We start from the raw sequence: 13,211 nt of genomic DNA on the forward strand, positions 1-13,211 counted from the left end.
TCTCTATTTATTTGATAAAAATTAAACATAAGATAGTTTAGGTCTGTGCAAATTTCAAGTTTTAAAGGTTTTCATCTGAAAGGATATATTAGAGAATAATATAAATTATATTTTAAAATTTTATATAAACAACTTAAATTTTTTAAATTAAATTGATTCTTTAACTTATTAAAAAAAAAAGTAATGGTGACAGGAGAAAGGAAAAGTGTTATAATATTGCCAGCCTTCTTGGTTTGCCTCTGTTTTAATGTGGGATTAGTCTCCCAAACAAGCCCTAAATTGACGGTTTCCAAACCCAAGTCTTAAAGTAGCAATTAGTATTATCCCATCATAGTAGAACTCTCCATGTGAGTGTGTTTGGCCCGCTAATCAAGCAAGCGTGTTAACATGCACCCACCCCCATGTGCCTTTAGGTCCCCCCCCCCTAAAATTAGCACAAGCAACCATGCTGCCCATATTACACTACCATCTGTCATGATCTCATTTGTTTTGTGCTGCATAATGTCTACATTTTTTGTATATCAAGGGCGGCTTGCATTTTATATATTCCGAGGCTTCTTTTGTCGTGATGCATGCTTTCTGTTACTATATATTTAACTTGGTAGTCTCAAACCCTTTGTCTTCCCTTTTGAGTTAATCTGTTGCGAGAAAGTAAGAAGTCAGCAAACATGATCAAGCTGAGGTCAAAGAGGTTTTGCAGAGGCAGCTTTAAACTTGGTGGTAATGGTGGCGGTGGAGGCAACACTGCTGTCAAAGGAAATGAAAGAGGGTCCTGTGGAGGCACTAATAATGGTGAAATCAAATGGGAGCTTAGGCCTGGTGGCATGCTTGTTCAAAAGAGAGAAAGTGGAGAGAGTGTTGGAGAGTTAATCACAGTGAGGGTCTCAACTGTTTCACAATGGCATGACATCTCCATTGAAGCAACTTCAACCTTCGGTAAGCTATATATATCTCAATTATGTATATCTTAAGTCTTAACTAACATCAAAAGACGAGGCCTCCCTCTCCTATATTCACCAATGTATATATATGTTCATCAATTATCAATCTACAAGGGGGATTAATCTAGATATTTTTAATTCATCAGAGGAATTGAAGATGGTATTGTCATTGGTAACTAGCTTGGAGCCAAAAGAACAAAGGCTACTGTTCAAAGGAAAGGAGAGAGACAACAGTGAATACTTACACATGGTTGGGGTTAGAGACAAGGACAAGGTGCTCTTGTTGGAAGATCCAGCTATCAAGGAAAGGAAGCTTCATGGCTTGGCAGGAGGCCAAGCCATTGGGACTCCTTGTCGTACCATAAGTGTATAATGTTATTAATCATTGTGCTGCTAACCACTACAAAGCATGTTATTGATCTTCGTGCTGCTAACCACCAAAAGAATAGCCACAAGTAATTTGGTGATGGCTTTCTCTTCAGTTCTTGGTTAGAGTAGTGAGTGACTTAATTAATCAAGGATTAATTATTGTATTATTGTGAATTTAACATGTGGGAGCTGATGCATATCCGAGTCATTTTGCAAAGCTTACTGTGTTTATAAAACTGTTGGTTTTTTCAGTTCATTATTATAATGATGTTCGTCTCTTTCAATAATTCATGTAATTATCCAGGCGTGCACACGAACAAAGATATATATATATATGTATGTTGATGGAGTAAAAAGCAAAATGTGGGTCATAAAAGTAAGGACAGTTCAGTGACAAAGCGCTGGCAGTTTTGTTGTTTCCCAAGCTAGAATGCTTAAGCCGAAAGGAAGGATTAGTCATCAATCCTTCAATGAAGAAAATATTGGTCTGAGGCTCATAATGCTTAGAAGTGTTGTGATAAAAATATTGGTCTAATGCTCATAATGACCGGATTTTCATCCCTTTCGTGCTGGAAAAGGAAAATGAGAAAACATTAAGAAAAAGGAGGCAGGCCTGGACAGCCCAGGCATGCGCTTGTAGGCTAGGCCCATTCAACTAATTAAAAAAAAAATTAATCCAAAGGGCAAACCCTAAACACGTAAGGTGTGCCCCTATTTCTGACAGACATGGACAGTGACAAAACCTTAGGTGTGCTAGGAATTGGATGAGTTTTAATTAAAATAATGTTATTTTAAAATAATAAGTTAAAATAATATGATTTTGAAGAAGAAAATTATAAAAAAGAAATCAAACCAGCTAATTTTGATAGGTTTCTAGGTGGACTTGTTGAGTCGATCAAGTCTATTTTAAGTTTAATTTTTTGAAATTCTAACTCGATCAAACATGTTCTATATCAACCTAGATAAAGGACTAAATCAACTAGATTCTGAGTCGACCCATCAAACTAGACTGAATTTAAACACCACATATATTGCAAGAATCTCAACCTCATTTTGATCTTCATACAACAACTTTTGATGTCTTCTTTTGTTAAATTAGTCATTGTTCTCTTGTTAAATGTTAATTTCCATCCATGGTGGGTGTGTTATTAAAGGTTTTTTTTTTTTTTTTTATGATTCAGGTTATTGGGTAGCTCAAGGTGAGAATTGCTTGATTGTTTTGTTTGTCTCTTTTTGAAAAAGGTGTCTCAACGTTGTTTTAAGTAAATATCAAATTATTTTCAAAAGCAAATTCAATTTTTGAAGATTATTTTGGTAAAAAGAATTTCTTTTAGAAAACTTGTTTGCTCGCAAAATTTTGGACAGAGTCATAATATCAGTTATGAATGTTAATTCTATGAGTCTAAAAACGATAGGGATTGCCTCCTAGCATATTGCATGTCATATCAGTGTATATTATGGCAAGAATATCAACAATATATGGCAACCAAATTGTAACAGAAAATCTTGTATTTATTATGGACTACAAATCAGGGATTAGAGATAGTAAATTAGGGATTATTACATGTATTTAGAGGACAAAATTCCTCCTTCCAAAAGGGAATGAAAGACGGAACAATTTTACATTGAAATTTGATATTTGTAACATGGTATCAGAGCCAATTATTCTGATCTAGACCTTTTTTCTTCTCTTCAATTTACAGACTGAATTCGTCAGTATTTGGTGATTTTTTTTTGTTCTTAGGATGTCTGGAGAGGCTTTTCTTACTCGATTCAATGGCAAAAACTATGCCAGTTGGGAGTTTCAGTTTCACATGTTTATTAAAGGGAAGGAATTATAGGGGCATCTCGATGGATCTTCACCAGTACCAACCGATCCACAGGAGCTGAGTATATGGACTACCAAGGATGCAAAAATTGTCTCTTGGATACTGGGGTCTGTTGAACCCCATATGATCAACAATCTTTGACTACTTCCGACGCATCTATTCCCAAAACAATTCGGCTCAAAAATTTCAAGTCGAAATGGGTATTGCCAATTACAAACAAGGTAATCTCTCAATTGAACAATTATATGCTGGATTTCTAAACCTATAGAGTGAATATACTGGCATAATTTACTCTAAAATACCGAAGGAGAGTTTAGAAGCATTATACCTTGTTCATGCCGAGAGCCAGAGGGACCAGTTCTTGATGAAGCTCCAACCAGAATTTGAGGCCGTGAGAGCTAGCTTGATTAACCGAAGTCCAGTACCCACTTTGGATGAATGTTTGGGGGAACTGTTACGGGAAGAACAACGACTCGCTACTCAACACGAGTTGACTCAGGACACTATCACAGAGATGAATGTGGCTTACATGGCTCAAAGAAGGGGACGACAGAGGGGTGTGAGTGTGCAGTGTTTTAATTGCAAAGAATTGGGGCACATTGCCAGAAATTGTAGCAAGAAATTCTGTAATTATTGTAAGAAAGAGGGGCATGTAATCAAGGAATGTCATCTGCGACCACAGAATCGACAAGGGTTTACTGTGCAGTCGAAATTAGGGGTTGTTTATATGGCTGCCGCTGCCGTGTCCTCACCGTCAGCACCAGAATCTTCATCGTCGGTGAGCTCTTCGTCGAGCACTCTCACTCCCGAGATGGTGCAGCAGATGATAATATCTGCCTTCTCTGCACTCGGGATTTCGGGTAAGAAAAATAAACTTAACTTTCCTTTGGATTCGGCACATAATAAACAATGGTTAATGGATTCGGTAGTATCGAATCACATGACCAGCAGTGAAAATGGGTTGTATAATGTGCAAAAATACATGGGTAATCAGCATATACAGGTAGTAAATGGTGATAATCTGCCGATTTTGTCGATTGGTAATTTGGGGTCTTATTTCAAAAATATTTTTGTGTCACTAAAATTATCCACAAGTTTACTCTCTGTTGGTCAAATGGTAGAAAATAACTGTGAAATTCACTTTGATCGTCATGGTTGTTGTGTGCAGGATTAAGTGTCGGGGAAGGTGATCGCAAAGGGGCCTAAAGTGGGACATTTATTTCCAATACAATTTTCTATTCCTAGTATTAATTCTTGTGCTTATTCTACTGTCATTAATAATCCTCATTTTTGGCATAAGAAATTGGGGCATCCCAATTCTAATGTATCATTTCCTTCACATGGTAGTCGTGCTTCTAAATGTTTTGAAATTATTTATACTGATGTATGGGGCGTAAGCCCTGTTATCTCTCATGCTCAGTATAAATATTTTGTCACGTTTATTGATGATTTCAGTCGTTTCACTTAGATATATTTTCTCCGATCTAAGGCTGATGTATTCTCAACTTTTCAGGCTTTCGTTGTATTTGTTGAAAATCAATTATCTGCTCATATTAAAATACTTCGTTCTGACTCCGGGGGGAATATGTGTCCAAAGAATTTCAGGAATATCCCAAAAACAAAGGGATTCTCTCTCAAAGATCTTGTCCTTACACTCCTCAACAAAATGGAGTTGCTGAGCGTAAGAATCGTCATCTTTTAGATGTTGTTCGCACCTTATTAATTGATTCTTCAGTACCTACTCGATTTTGGGTAGAAGCCCTGTCAACAGCCGTTCATCTAATTAATCGTTTGCCTTCTCAAGTTCTAAACTTTGCATCTCCATACTCTATTTTATTTGGTGTTATTCCTGAATATGATTCTCTCCATGTTTTTGGGTGTGTTTGTTTTGTTCACTTACCATTTACTGAACGTAATAAACTTTCAGCTCAAGCTGCTCGTTGTGCTTTTCTAGGATACATTAATTCTCATAAAGGGTTTGTGTGTTATGATGCAAATGCTCATAAAATTCGTATCTCTCGAAATGTGATTTTCTTTGAAAATCAGAATTTTTTCTCTTCTTGTCCCTCTACATAATCCACTGCTATCCAGCTTCCCACATTTGATTATGATAGTCCATTTTAAATCTTTGAACGTTTTAAGCCAGGATTTGTATATCAAAAACGTCATCCATCATCCATATTCGCCCCTTCCGGACACGGAACCAACATCTGATCATTCCCATCAACTAAGACGTTCAACTCGAGTTTCACGTGCCCCAAACAGGTATGGATACTCAACAACTACTATTGATAGTACTTTTGTGCCTAAGACTTATGCCCAGGCTTCTACCCAAGACTGTTGGCAACAGGTCATGAAAGAGGAACTTCAGGCTCTTCAGGATAATCACAGATGGGATATTGTTTCTTGTCCTACCGGAATTAAACTTATTGGTTGCAAATGGGTATACACTATTAAATTCTAACCTGATGGATCCGTGGAACGATATAAAGCACAGTTGGTGGCTCTTGGAAATTGTCAGGCATATGGTATTAATTATGAGGAGACATTTGCACCTGTTGCTAAAATGACTACCATACGAACCATTATGGCAATTGCTGCTTCCAAGAGATGGTCACTTCATCAAATGGATGTAAAAAATGCATTTTTACATGAAGACCTGAAAGAGAATATTTATATGACTCCTCTTCCTGGTATGTTTACTCACCCATCTGATAAAGTCTGCTGGTTGAAACAGTCGTTGTATGGTCTATAATAGGCACCCCGGGCATGGTTTGAAAAATTTCACACTACTCTTCTGAAACTTAAATTTATTCAAAGCCAATATGATTCCTCTCTGTTTCTTCAACAAACTACTACTGATATTATTGCTCTTCTGGTATATGTGGATGATATTATCATTACAGGATCTGATATTCCACTCATTGAGGATTTACAATGTTCTCTTAACAGTGAATTTCATATGAAGGATTTGGGATACCTTCAATATTTCCTTAGTCTAGAGGTGCACTCTATGTCCAATGGGATTTTTCTACATCAACACAAATACACCCAAAGAGATTATTCTCTTGGGCGGTCTTGAATCAGGGAATAGGGTTCTTACACCTCTCGAGATTAATTTAAAACTTTGTCAAAATGATGGTGACCTGTTACCTGATCCTTTCATATACAGGCAATTGGTGGGCAGCTTGAATTATCTAACCATTACTCGGCCATATATTTCTTTTGCAGTACAACAAGTCAGTCAGTTTTTACAGGCTCCTCGTTAACCTCATTTAGCTGCTGTCCGAAGAATTCTTTGCTATCTTAAAGGCACATCTGGGTGAGGATTATTTTTTCCTGCTGATAATTCATTACAATTAACAGGTTATAGTGATGCAGATTGGGCAGGGTGCATGGATACACGGTCTGTTAATGGGTGGTGTATGTTTCTTGGAAATGCTTTAATTTCATGGAAAAGCAAAAAGCAAGACTGAATCTCAAAATCTTCCACAGAATCTGAGTATCGAGCTATGTCCTCTGCATGTTCTGAAATTGTGTGGCTCCAGGGTTTGCTACGTGAACTTGGTTTTCCTCAGCACACTCCTACACCTCTTCATGCTGATAACACAAGTGCTATTCAGATTGCTACTAATCCTGTGTTTCATGAACGCACCAAACATATTGAAGTTGATTGTCACTATATTCGTGAAGCTCTTGATCATAATATTCTTACACTACCTCATATTTCCACCGAGCATTAGACAGCTGATGTCTTTACGAAGGCCTTGTCTCGGCCTCGACATCAACTCATGATTGACAAATTGATGCTTCTTGATCGGCCAGCATCAATTTGAGGGGGGGTGTCGGTGTATATTATGGCAAGAATATCAATAATATCAATAATATATGGCAACCAAATTGTAACAGAAAATCTTGTATTTATTATGGACTACAAATAAGGGATTAGAGACAGTAAATTAGGGATTATTACATGTATTTAGAGGACGGAATTCCTCCTTCCGAAAGGGAATGAAAGATAGAACAATTTTACATTGAAATTTGATATTTGTAACATGTCACACGTTGAGGTTTGACTATTTTTATCATTTATCTAATCATGAACAATAATAAAATGCCAAGTATTACTTTCATAAAAACATTTTTTGATTCCAAAACAACAAAGAGATAAATAAAAGGCATATTTCCTTAAAATTATGTGATGTGATCCCAATACATATAGAAAATATACTTATAGAATAACAAATTTTTATAACAAAAGAATTGACAATGCAACACTCCTTGTTAGGTTGAATTTCCAGCAATATATATGTCTCATCAGCATTTACTAGCCACTTGGTATGCTAAAGATAGTCTGGTGACAATATGATTTATACCATTATCATTCACCAATTAAACTTGTCTTATTTTACTTCAATCGAGGGCCATATTCAAATTCATCTCCTGTCATGACTCTAGAGCTTATGGATGGACCTTTGATTTTTTTTCTACTTTGATAGCTTGTTCAATCCTTTCAACCACAATCACTAGATTAGTAAAGCGTTGAACTAAACTTTCAACTAAGCACTCAAAGTATAGTGTTTTAAAAGTGTTAAAGAGCATATTGATTATCTCCTTCTTTAATAGTGATAAATTCATATAAGTAATCACTTCACGTCACCTCTAGGCATATTCTTGGATAAAGTCATTGTTACCTTTTTTTTTATAGCTCGCAAGCTCGATCTGACAGAGGCAATATCCATTTTGAATTTATATTGCCCCGTGAAGGCTTCCACCAAATCCTTTAACATTCTAATTTTGGTATTGTCTAATCACATGTACCAACTTATATCTTGACCAAGTCAACGATGATCCATAATCTTGACAATGTCATCATCAAAATGTTTGTGAATTGTTGGTCGAACACGTTGTTACTTGTTTTTGTCTGGGTCTTCCTTGTCTTCATCGTAAAGTTTCAAGTAACTTACATTAAATATGGGATGAAGTTTCAACCTTTTATGTAAGATCAACCTATATGCAATAGCTCTCACCCTTTACTTGACTTTGAAAGGCCCATCATACTTTGGTATCAACACTTATTACGAATAACAATTGTCATATGGATGAATTTTTCGCTCAAACTTCCAAGCCCTAAATGACAGTTTAGTCCCATTAGACTAAGCCTTTCCTCACTCTTTTGCTCGTGTTTACCTACAACTACGTGTTTTACTTACCTGAGGAGGTTCCCACACTTTAACTTGTTGTAAGTCAGTAGAATTAACACAAGCAATAAGATAGAATAGTGCACAACATATACAGGAAAATTCTCAACCTGTATTATTATCTCAACAAAGGAAATACACACTACACAATGTGTGATATGCATAAAACCTTTATGCTACGCAGCTAAGACTTTATAACCTATTATTTATAGAAAAAATATATATGAATTACAAGGCAAAACTATCATCTCTATTTTTTATGACATAGTGGAGCACTTTCTCCCTCATGTTCTCCATGAACTTAGTGGTCTATTTTCAGTGTTTTTAAACCCGACCTGTTGATCGACCCGTCCCAAAGCCCGGATCAACCCTAATTTTTTTTATAAATCAAAATGACGTATTTTTGATAAAAATAAAATTAGTCAAGGGGTTGCAACTGAGTTTTTGGTTGGGTCACCCGAGTTTTTGAATGCTCTTATTTTTTAAAAACTCGACTCGGTTTCAGCCACGGGTCAGCCGGGTCCTGAATCGACCTGTCAGGCCAAGCTGGATTTCAAAACTATGGCTGTATTCATAGTAAGTGTTGGACAGTATCCCCATGTATTCTTATGACCATAGTAGCTTATAAAGCACTCACCTATGCCCCACGTTCAGCAACCTATCCCTCCTGAGATGTCAATAACTTCCACAAATATATATATAAAAGGAGGAATTCTATATATTTATTTGTAATTTAGTAATTTTATAGATTTGTTATTATTTAGGAAATTTTTTAAGAGTTTTTATTAATATTATTATTATTATATCTCCTACTCCCAATTCTGTATTAACTTGTTCTATTAAATAATATATTTATAAAAAAATATATAAAAGTTAAAAATTACACAAGTCTACAGAAGTGGTAAGATAATCACTTGGTAAAAAAACTGTACTATTGTCCAAAAAATCACTCAAAATGATTTTATATTATATTCACAGAAAAAGAAGCATTAATTTTCTTGATCAAACCAAGCTTCGAATTCTGGTGGAAAATTACAAACAGCACAGTAAAAGATTCAAACCGACTTTATTTTTTCCAATATTTTTATTTATTTTTGTCAACACATACAGATGATGAACAAACTAAAGCAAACACCGAGAACCAAATTAACCACAATTTATTTTCTATTCGGAAATTAACCATACTTCGAAGCCAACAAGAGATAAACACCCGTTTCTCTTGTTGAAGAATCACACTCATGCCTCACTCTCACTCTCAACCCTTTATTTCCTCAATCTCAATCACCTTCTTCTCTGGCTTCTTGACTTCCTGTTTAGGAACAGTCACTACAAGCACTCCATTATCCATAGACGCCTTTACTTCATCAGACTTTGCATTTCCTGGTAGCCTAAACCTCCTAAGGAACTTACCACGGCAACGCTCAACATGGTGCCACTTATCAGTTTTGTTATCCTCGCTAATTTCCTCATTTTTCCTGTCTCCGCTTATTTGAAGCACCTTCCCTTCATCTACCACTTCTACCGTCACTTCTTCTTTCTTTAGTCCTGGAAGATCGGATACGAATATATGAGCATCTGGGGTCTCTTTCCAATCTGTTGGGGTGTTAAGGACAGGACATTTGTTGATCATTGAAAGGAAGGGGTCAAAAATCTCATCAACACAAAGCTGGGAAATGAGTGACATGCTTGTTTGACAATGGTAAAATAGGAAAGTTCAAGAGACTTGGGGTATGAGAAAGTGTTTTTGAGTAAAAAATGTGTGGAGAAGGAGAATGAAGAGTGCGTGTATTTAAAGGGAAGTTGGATAGTTGTCTTGAACTTTCTTGCATCTTCTTCTGGCCGCTACGTAATTCTTGATTAAGATAAGATTTAAAGTGTTCTACGACATTCTGGAGCTTAACTTTTATTTAATTATTTTGTTGGGGTTAACTTTTCTTTTTCCCTCAAGGGAAAGCTTGATTATTCTTTTAATTTACAATTTTTTTTTCATTTTTTATTTGTACTATATATAATATTTTCTGGGCATTTCTAATAATATCAAGGCCCCGTTTGTTTGCTGGAAAGTAGTATTTTTTGAAAAGTAAATTCCAGAAAAGTAAATTATTTTCTGATGTTTGGCAGTGTAATGGAAAATAAGTTGGAAAATATTTTCCAGTATTTGGTTATGTCATGGAAAATGAGCTGGAAAATAACTTATTAATGTTTTATTTTTCTCAAGTTTATTAAAATAATAAGGAACCAATCTTACAAATTAAAAAGTTGAATGAGAATGAAATTGAAAAAAAAAATTTCATAAATTATCTCAAATAAAATAAATAATAATCAAAATAATAGAGATCAAATCTAAAAATAAAAAAAATGAAAAATGAAGAAATTAAAATAATAATAATTAACATTTCATAAATTATTTCAAATAAAATAAGTAACAATCAAAAGAATGAGGATCAAATTTGATACATAAAAATTTCAATAAAAAAATGATAAGAGAAAAGCAAATAACAATTATAAAAATGAGGACCAAAGTTAATATAAAAATTAAATTTTAAGAGATGAAATTGAAAAATAAATATTCAAAACAAAATATATATAGCAATCAAAAGTTTGAGGACCAAATTTGATATAATCAGCAAATAATATGATATTTCTAAATTTTTCACAACTTCCGGAAAGTGTTTTCCTTCCAAATTTTCCAGGAAAACACTTTCTTGGAAACCAAGCCAAATTTTCCGTTGACCAACTTTTCTAATGGCAAACAAACACAGGAAAGTTTAAAAAGTGATTTTCCAAAAAATAAATTTCAGAAAACAAACATAGCCCAAATGTTATTTCTATTTTGGCAATTCTAATTTCGAACCTTTTATCTCCAATTAAAAAAGGACCAGAGAAACTTTCTAGCTATGAATCCGGTAATATGAGGTCAAAACTAAGTGAAATATTCCTACAAGGAAAAGAGAGGCGAATTAAATTCATTATTGAAAGTTTTTCCTTTTTAATTTCTGTAAAACTGAAATGGCAAAAAACCATGTATTGTAATTTTTGTTTCCCCTGGTAATTAAAAAGGCATAACCCAAGTATTTTGTTTCAGGGTTGAGATATATATATGTTTTTTGGTATTATTTGGTATTATGATAATATATTTTTTTAATATATGTTTTATTTAAAATATATTAAAATAATTTTTTAATTTTTAAAATATATTATAGGGTTAGTGAGTTAACCAAGGTTGGCCCATATTTGTTTTTTCATTATTTTTTTTTCAGTTTCGTCATTTAATATTGAGTTATTTGATAGTTGGTTTCATAGTTTTTTTTTTGTTTTTTTTTATGATTTTGTTTTCTTTTATTGGTGCGTATAATTGTTTGATTGAACAAAATATTTATCTTTAAAAAAAAAAAATTATTAGACACAACTGAGTGCATGACCCGTACTGTGAGATTAATTAACTTAATTTTAGTTATCTCTTTATCAAATATCGGTTTATCTAATTAGATGTGTGTATAAGCATTTTAGTTTGTGATTGATAATTTTTTTTATATCTTAAAATACATTGAAAAAAGCTTGTATATTTATTTCTTTTATTAGGTTATCCTATCGCGTGTCATATAGCTTAATTACCAGAAAATCTAAACATGTGGGATTTCTACTATACATGCATTGTGTATCAAGAGACAGTTAATTGTAGACTTGCATAGTTGATTTTCATGGCTTTCAGTTATTGCTCTGGTTTTTTTATTAAGGCTTCGAGAGCTACTCTCTTTTTTTCTGCCACTTTAGTTACTTATTATAAAAACACTGTAGATTTACTGTGGACTTGGTCTTATTACACTATAGATGACACTGCAGAGCTTGTGGGGGCGTTGTCTTTTTCGTTTGTAAGTCAAAAGGGTTGTTGGTCGATGCAGCAGAACCCAATAGCGTTGGGTCCTGTGGAAGCAGAACCCATCAGACAGCTTTAGGTCCTGCCCCAAGCAGGACCCATCAGTGTTGGGTCCTGCCCCCAGCAGGACCCAAGACTTTAATTTTTCTTTTCTTTTTTCTTATTTGTTTTCATACTGTAAAGAGAAAATAAATTGATGAGAATTTTTTTATATTGTACAAAAATTGGGTGGTGATAATGTTTTTTTATTTGAGGTTAGGTTGAATTTTCTTATTAAAGCATGATTGTTTTTTCCTTTCAAAAATACTTTTAAAAAAAATTGAAAATTTTTTATTTTTTTTTTCTTTACTTCAAATTAAGATTTTTTTTCCTTCTTGATTTTTTTCATTTTCTCTTATGTAATTTTTTTTATACGATAAAGAGAAAATAAATTGATGAGACTTTTTTATGTTGTACAAAAGTTGAGTGATGATAATTTTTTTCATTTGAGGTTGCGTTGAATTTTCTTATTAAAACATGTTTGTTTTTGCGTTTCAAAAATGCTAGCACATTAACAATGGTAGAGAATGTAGTATATGCATAATCTATTTCAATAAAAAAAAAAACTCAAGAAATAAGAAAAAAAGAAGAAGAAAGTTGTTCCACCTATTGAAGGATTATGTTTTCTTTAATGGACATAAAAAAAGAATTCATTTAGTAATATTATTTTAAAAAAAATCTTGGTAATCGTAGTGTATTATCTTTGATTCTTTTAGATTAGACTAAATGATTTTTATATTTTAACAAACTTTATGAATGTTCAAAAAATAGTTAAACAGTGGCATAAAAATTTTATATGTGTATATTCTTAAATCATGCCTCACATATAATCGAAATGAACTCTTAAAAAAAAAGCATTCAAAAAAATTATAATTCTATTATTATCATATTAAAGTTGATGGAACTCTAAATAAATTTTTTATTCACCTCATATACTTTATATATTTGTATTATA

At 33.7% G+C, this 13,211-nt stretch overlaps 2 protein-coding genes across 2 annotated transcripts; one reads left to right on the forward strand and one right to left on the reverse strand.

Moving 5' to 3' along the window:
* The first annotated feature begins 562 nt into the window (after positions 1–562).
* On the forward strand, positions 563–1,566 carry LOC7467677 (BAG family molecular chaperone regulator 2). The gene is made up of 2 exons (XM_002300034.4): positions 563–936; positions 1,088–1,566. Exons 1-2 carry the CDS (start codon positions 669–671, stop codon positions 1,312–1,314), a joined length of 495 nt encoding a protein of 164 aa, XP_002300070.1. The 5' UTR covers positions 563–668; the 3' UTR covers positions 1,315–1,566.
* A 7,826-nt stretch (positions 1,567–9,392) lies between these two features.
* On the reverse strand, positions 9,393–10,105 carry LOC7467676 (class I heat shock protein). The gene has a single exon (XM_002298543.4). The coding sequence runs from the start codon at positions 10,022–10,024 to the stop codon at positions 9,596–9,598; it is 429 nt and encodes a 142-aa protein (XP_002298579.2). The 5' UTR covers positions 10,025–10,105; the 3' UTR covers positions 9,393–9,595.
* Between the last annotated feature and the right edge of the window lie 3,106 nt (positions 10,106–13,211).

The sequence above is a fragment of the Populus trichocarpa genome, chromosome 1, assembly GCF_000002775.5.
Source record: "Populus trichocarpa isolate Nisqually-1 chromosome 1, P.trichocarpa_v4.1, whole genome shotgun sequence".
NCBI lineage: Eukaryota > Viridiplantae > Streptophyta > Magnoliopsida > Malpighiales > Salicaceae > Populus > Populus trichocarpa.

Bases quoted from the DNA above. Each gene is read 5' to 3' on its own strand.
- LOC7467676 (XM_002298543.4), bottom strand. From the start codon at position 10,024: ATGTCACTCATTTCCCAGCTTTGTGTTGATGAGATTTTTGACCCCTTC.
- LOC7467677 (XM_002300034.4), top strand. From the start codon at position 669: ATGATCAAGCTGAGGTCAAAGAGGTTTTGCAGAGGCAGCTTTAAACTT. The intron at 937-1,087 runs GTAAGCTATATA...TTAATTCATCAG, and splicing joins TGAAGCAACTTCAACCTTCG to AGGAATTGAAGATGGTATTG.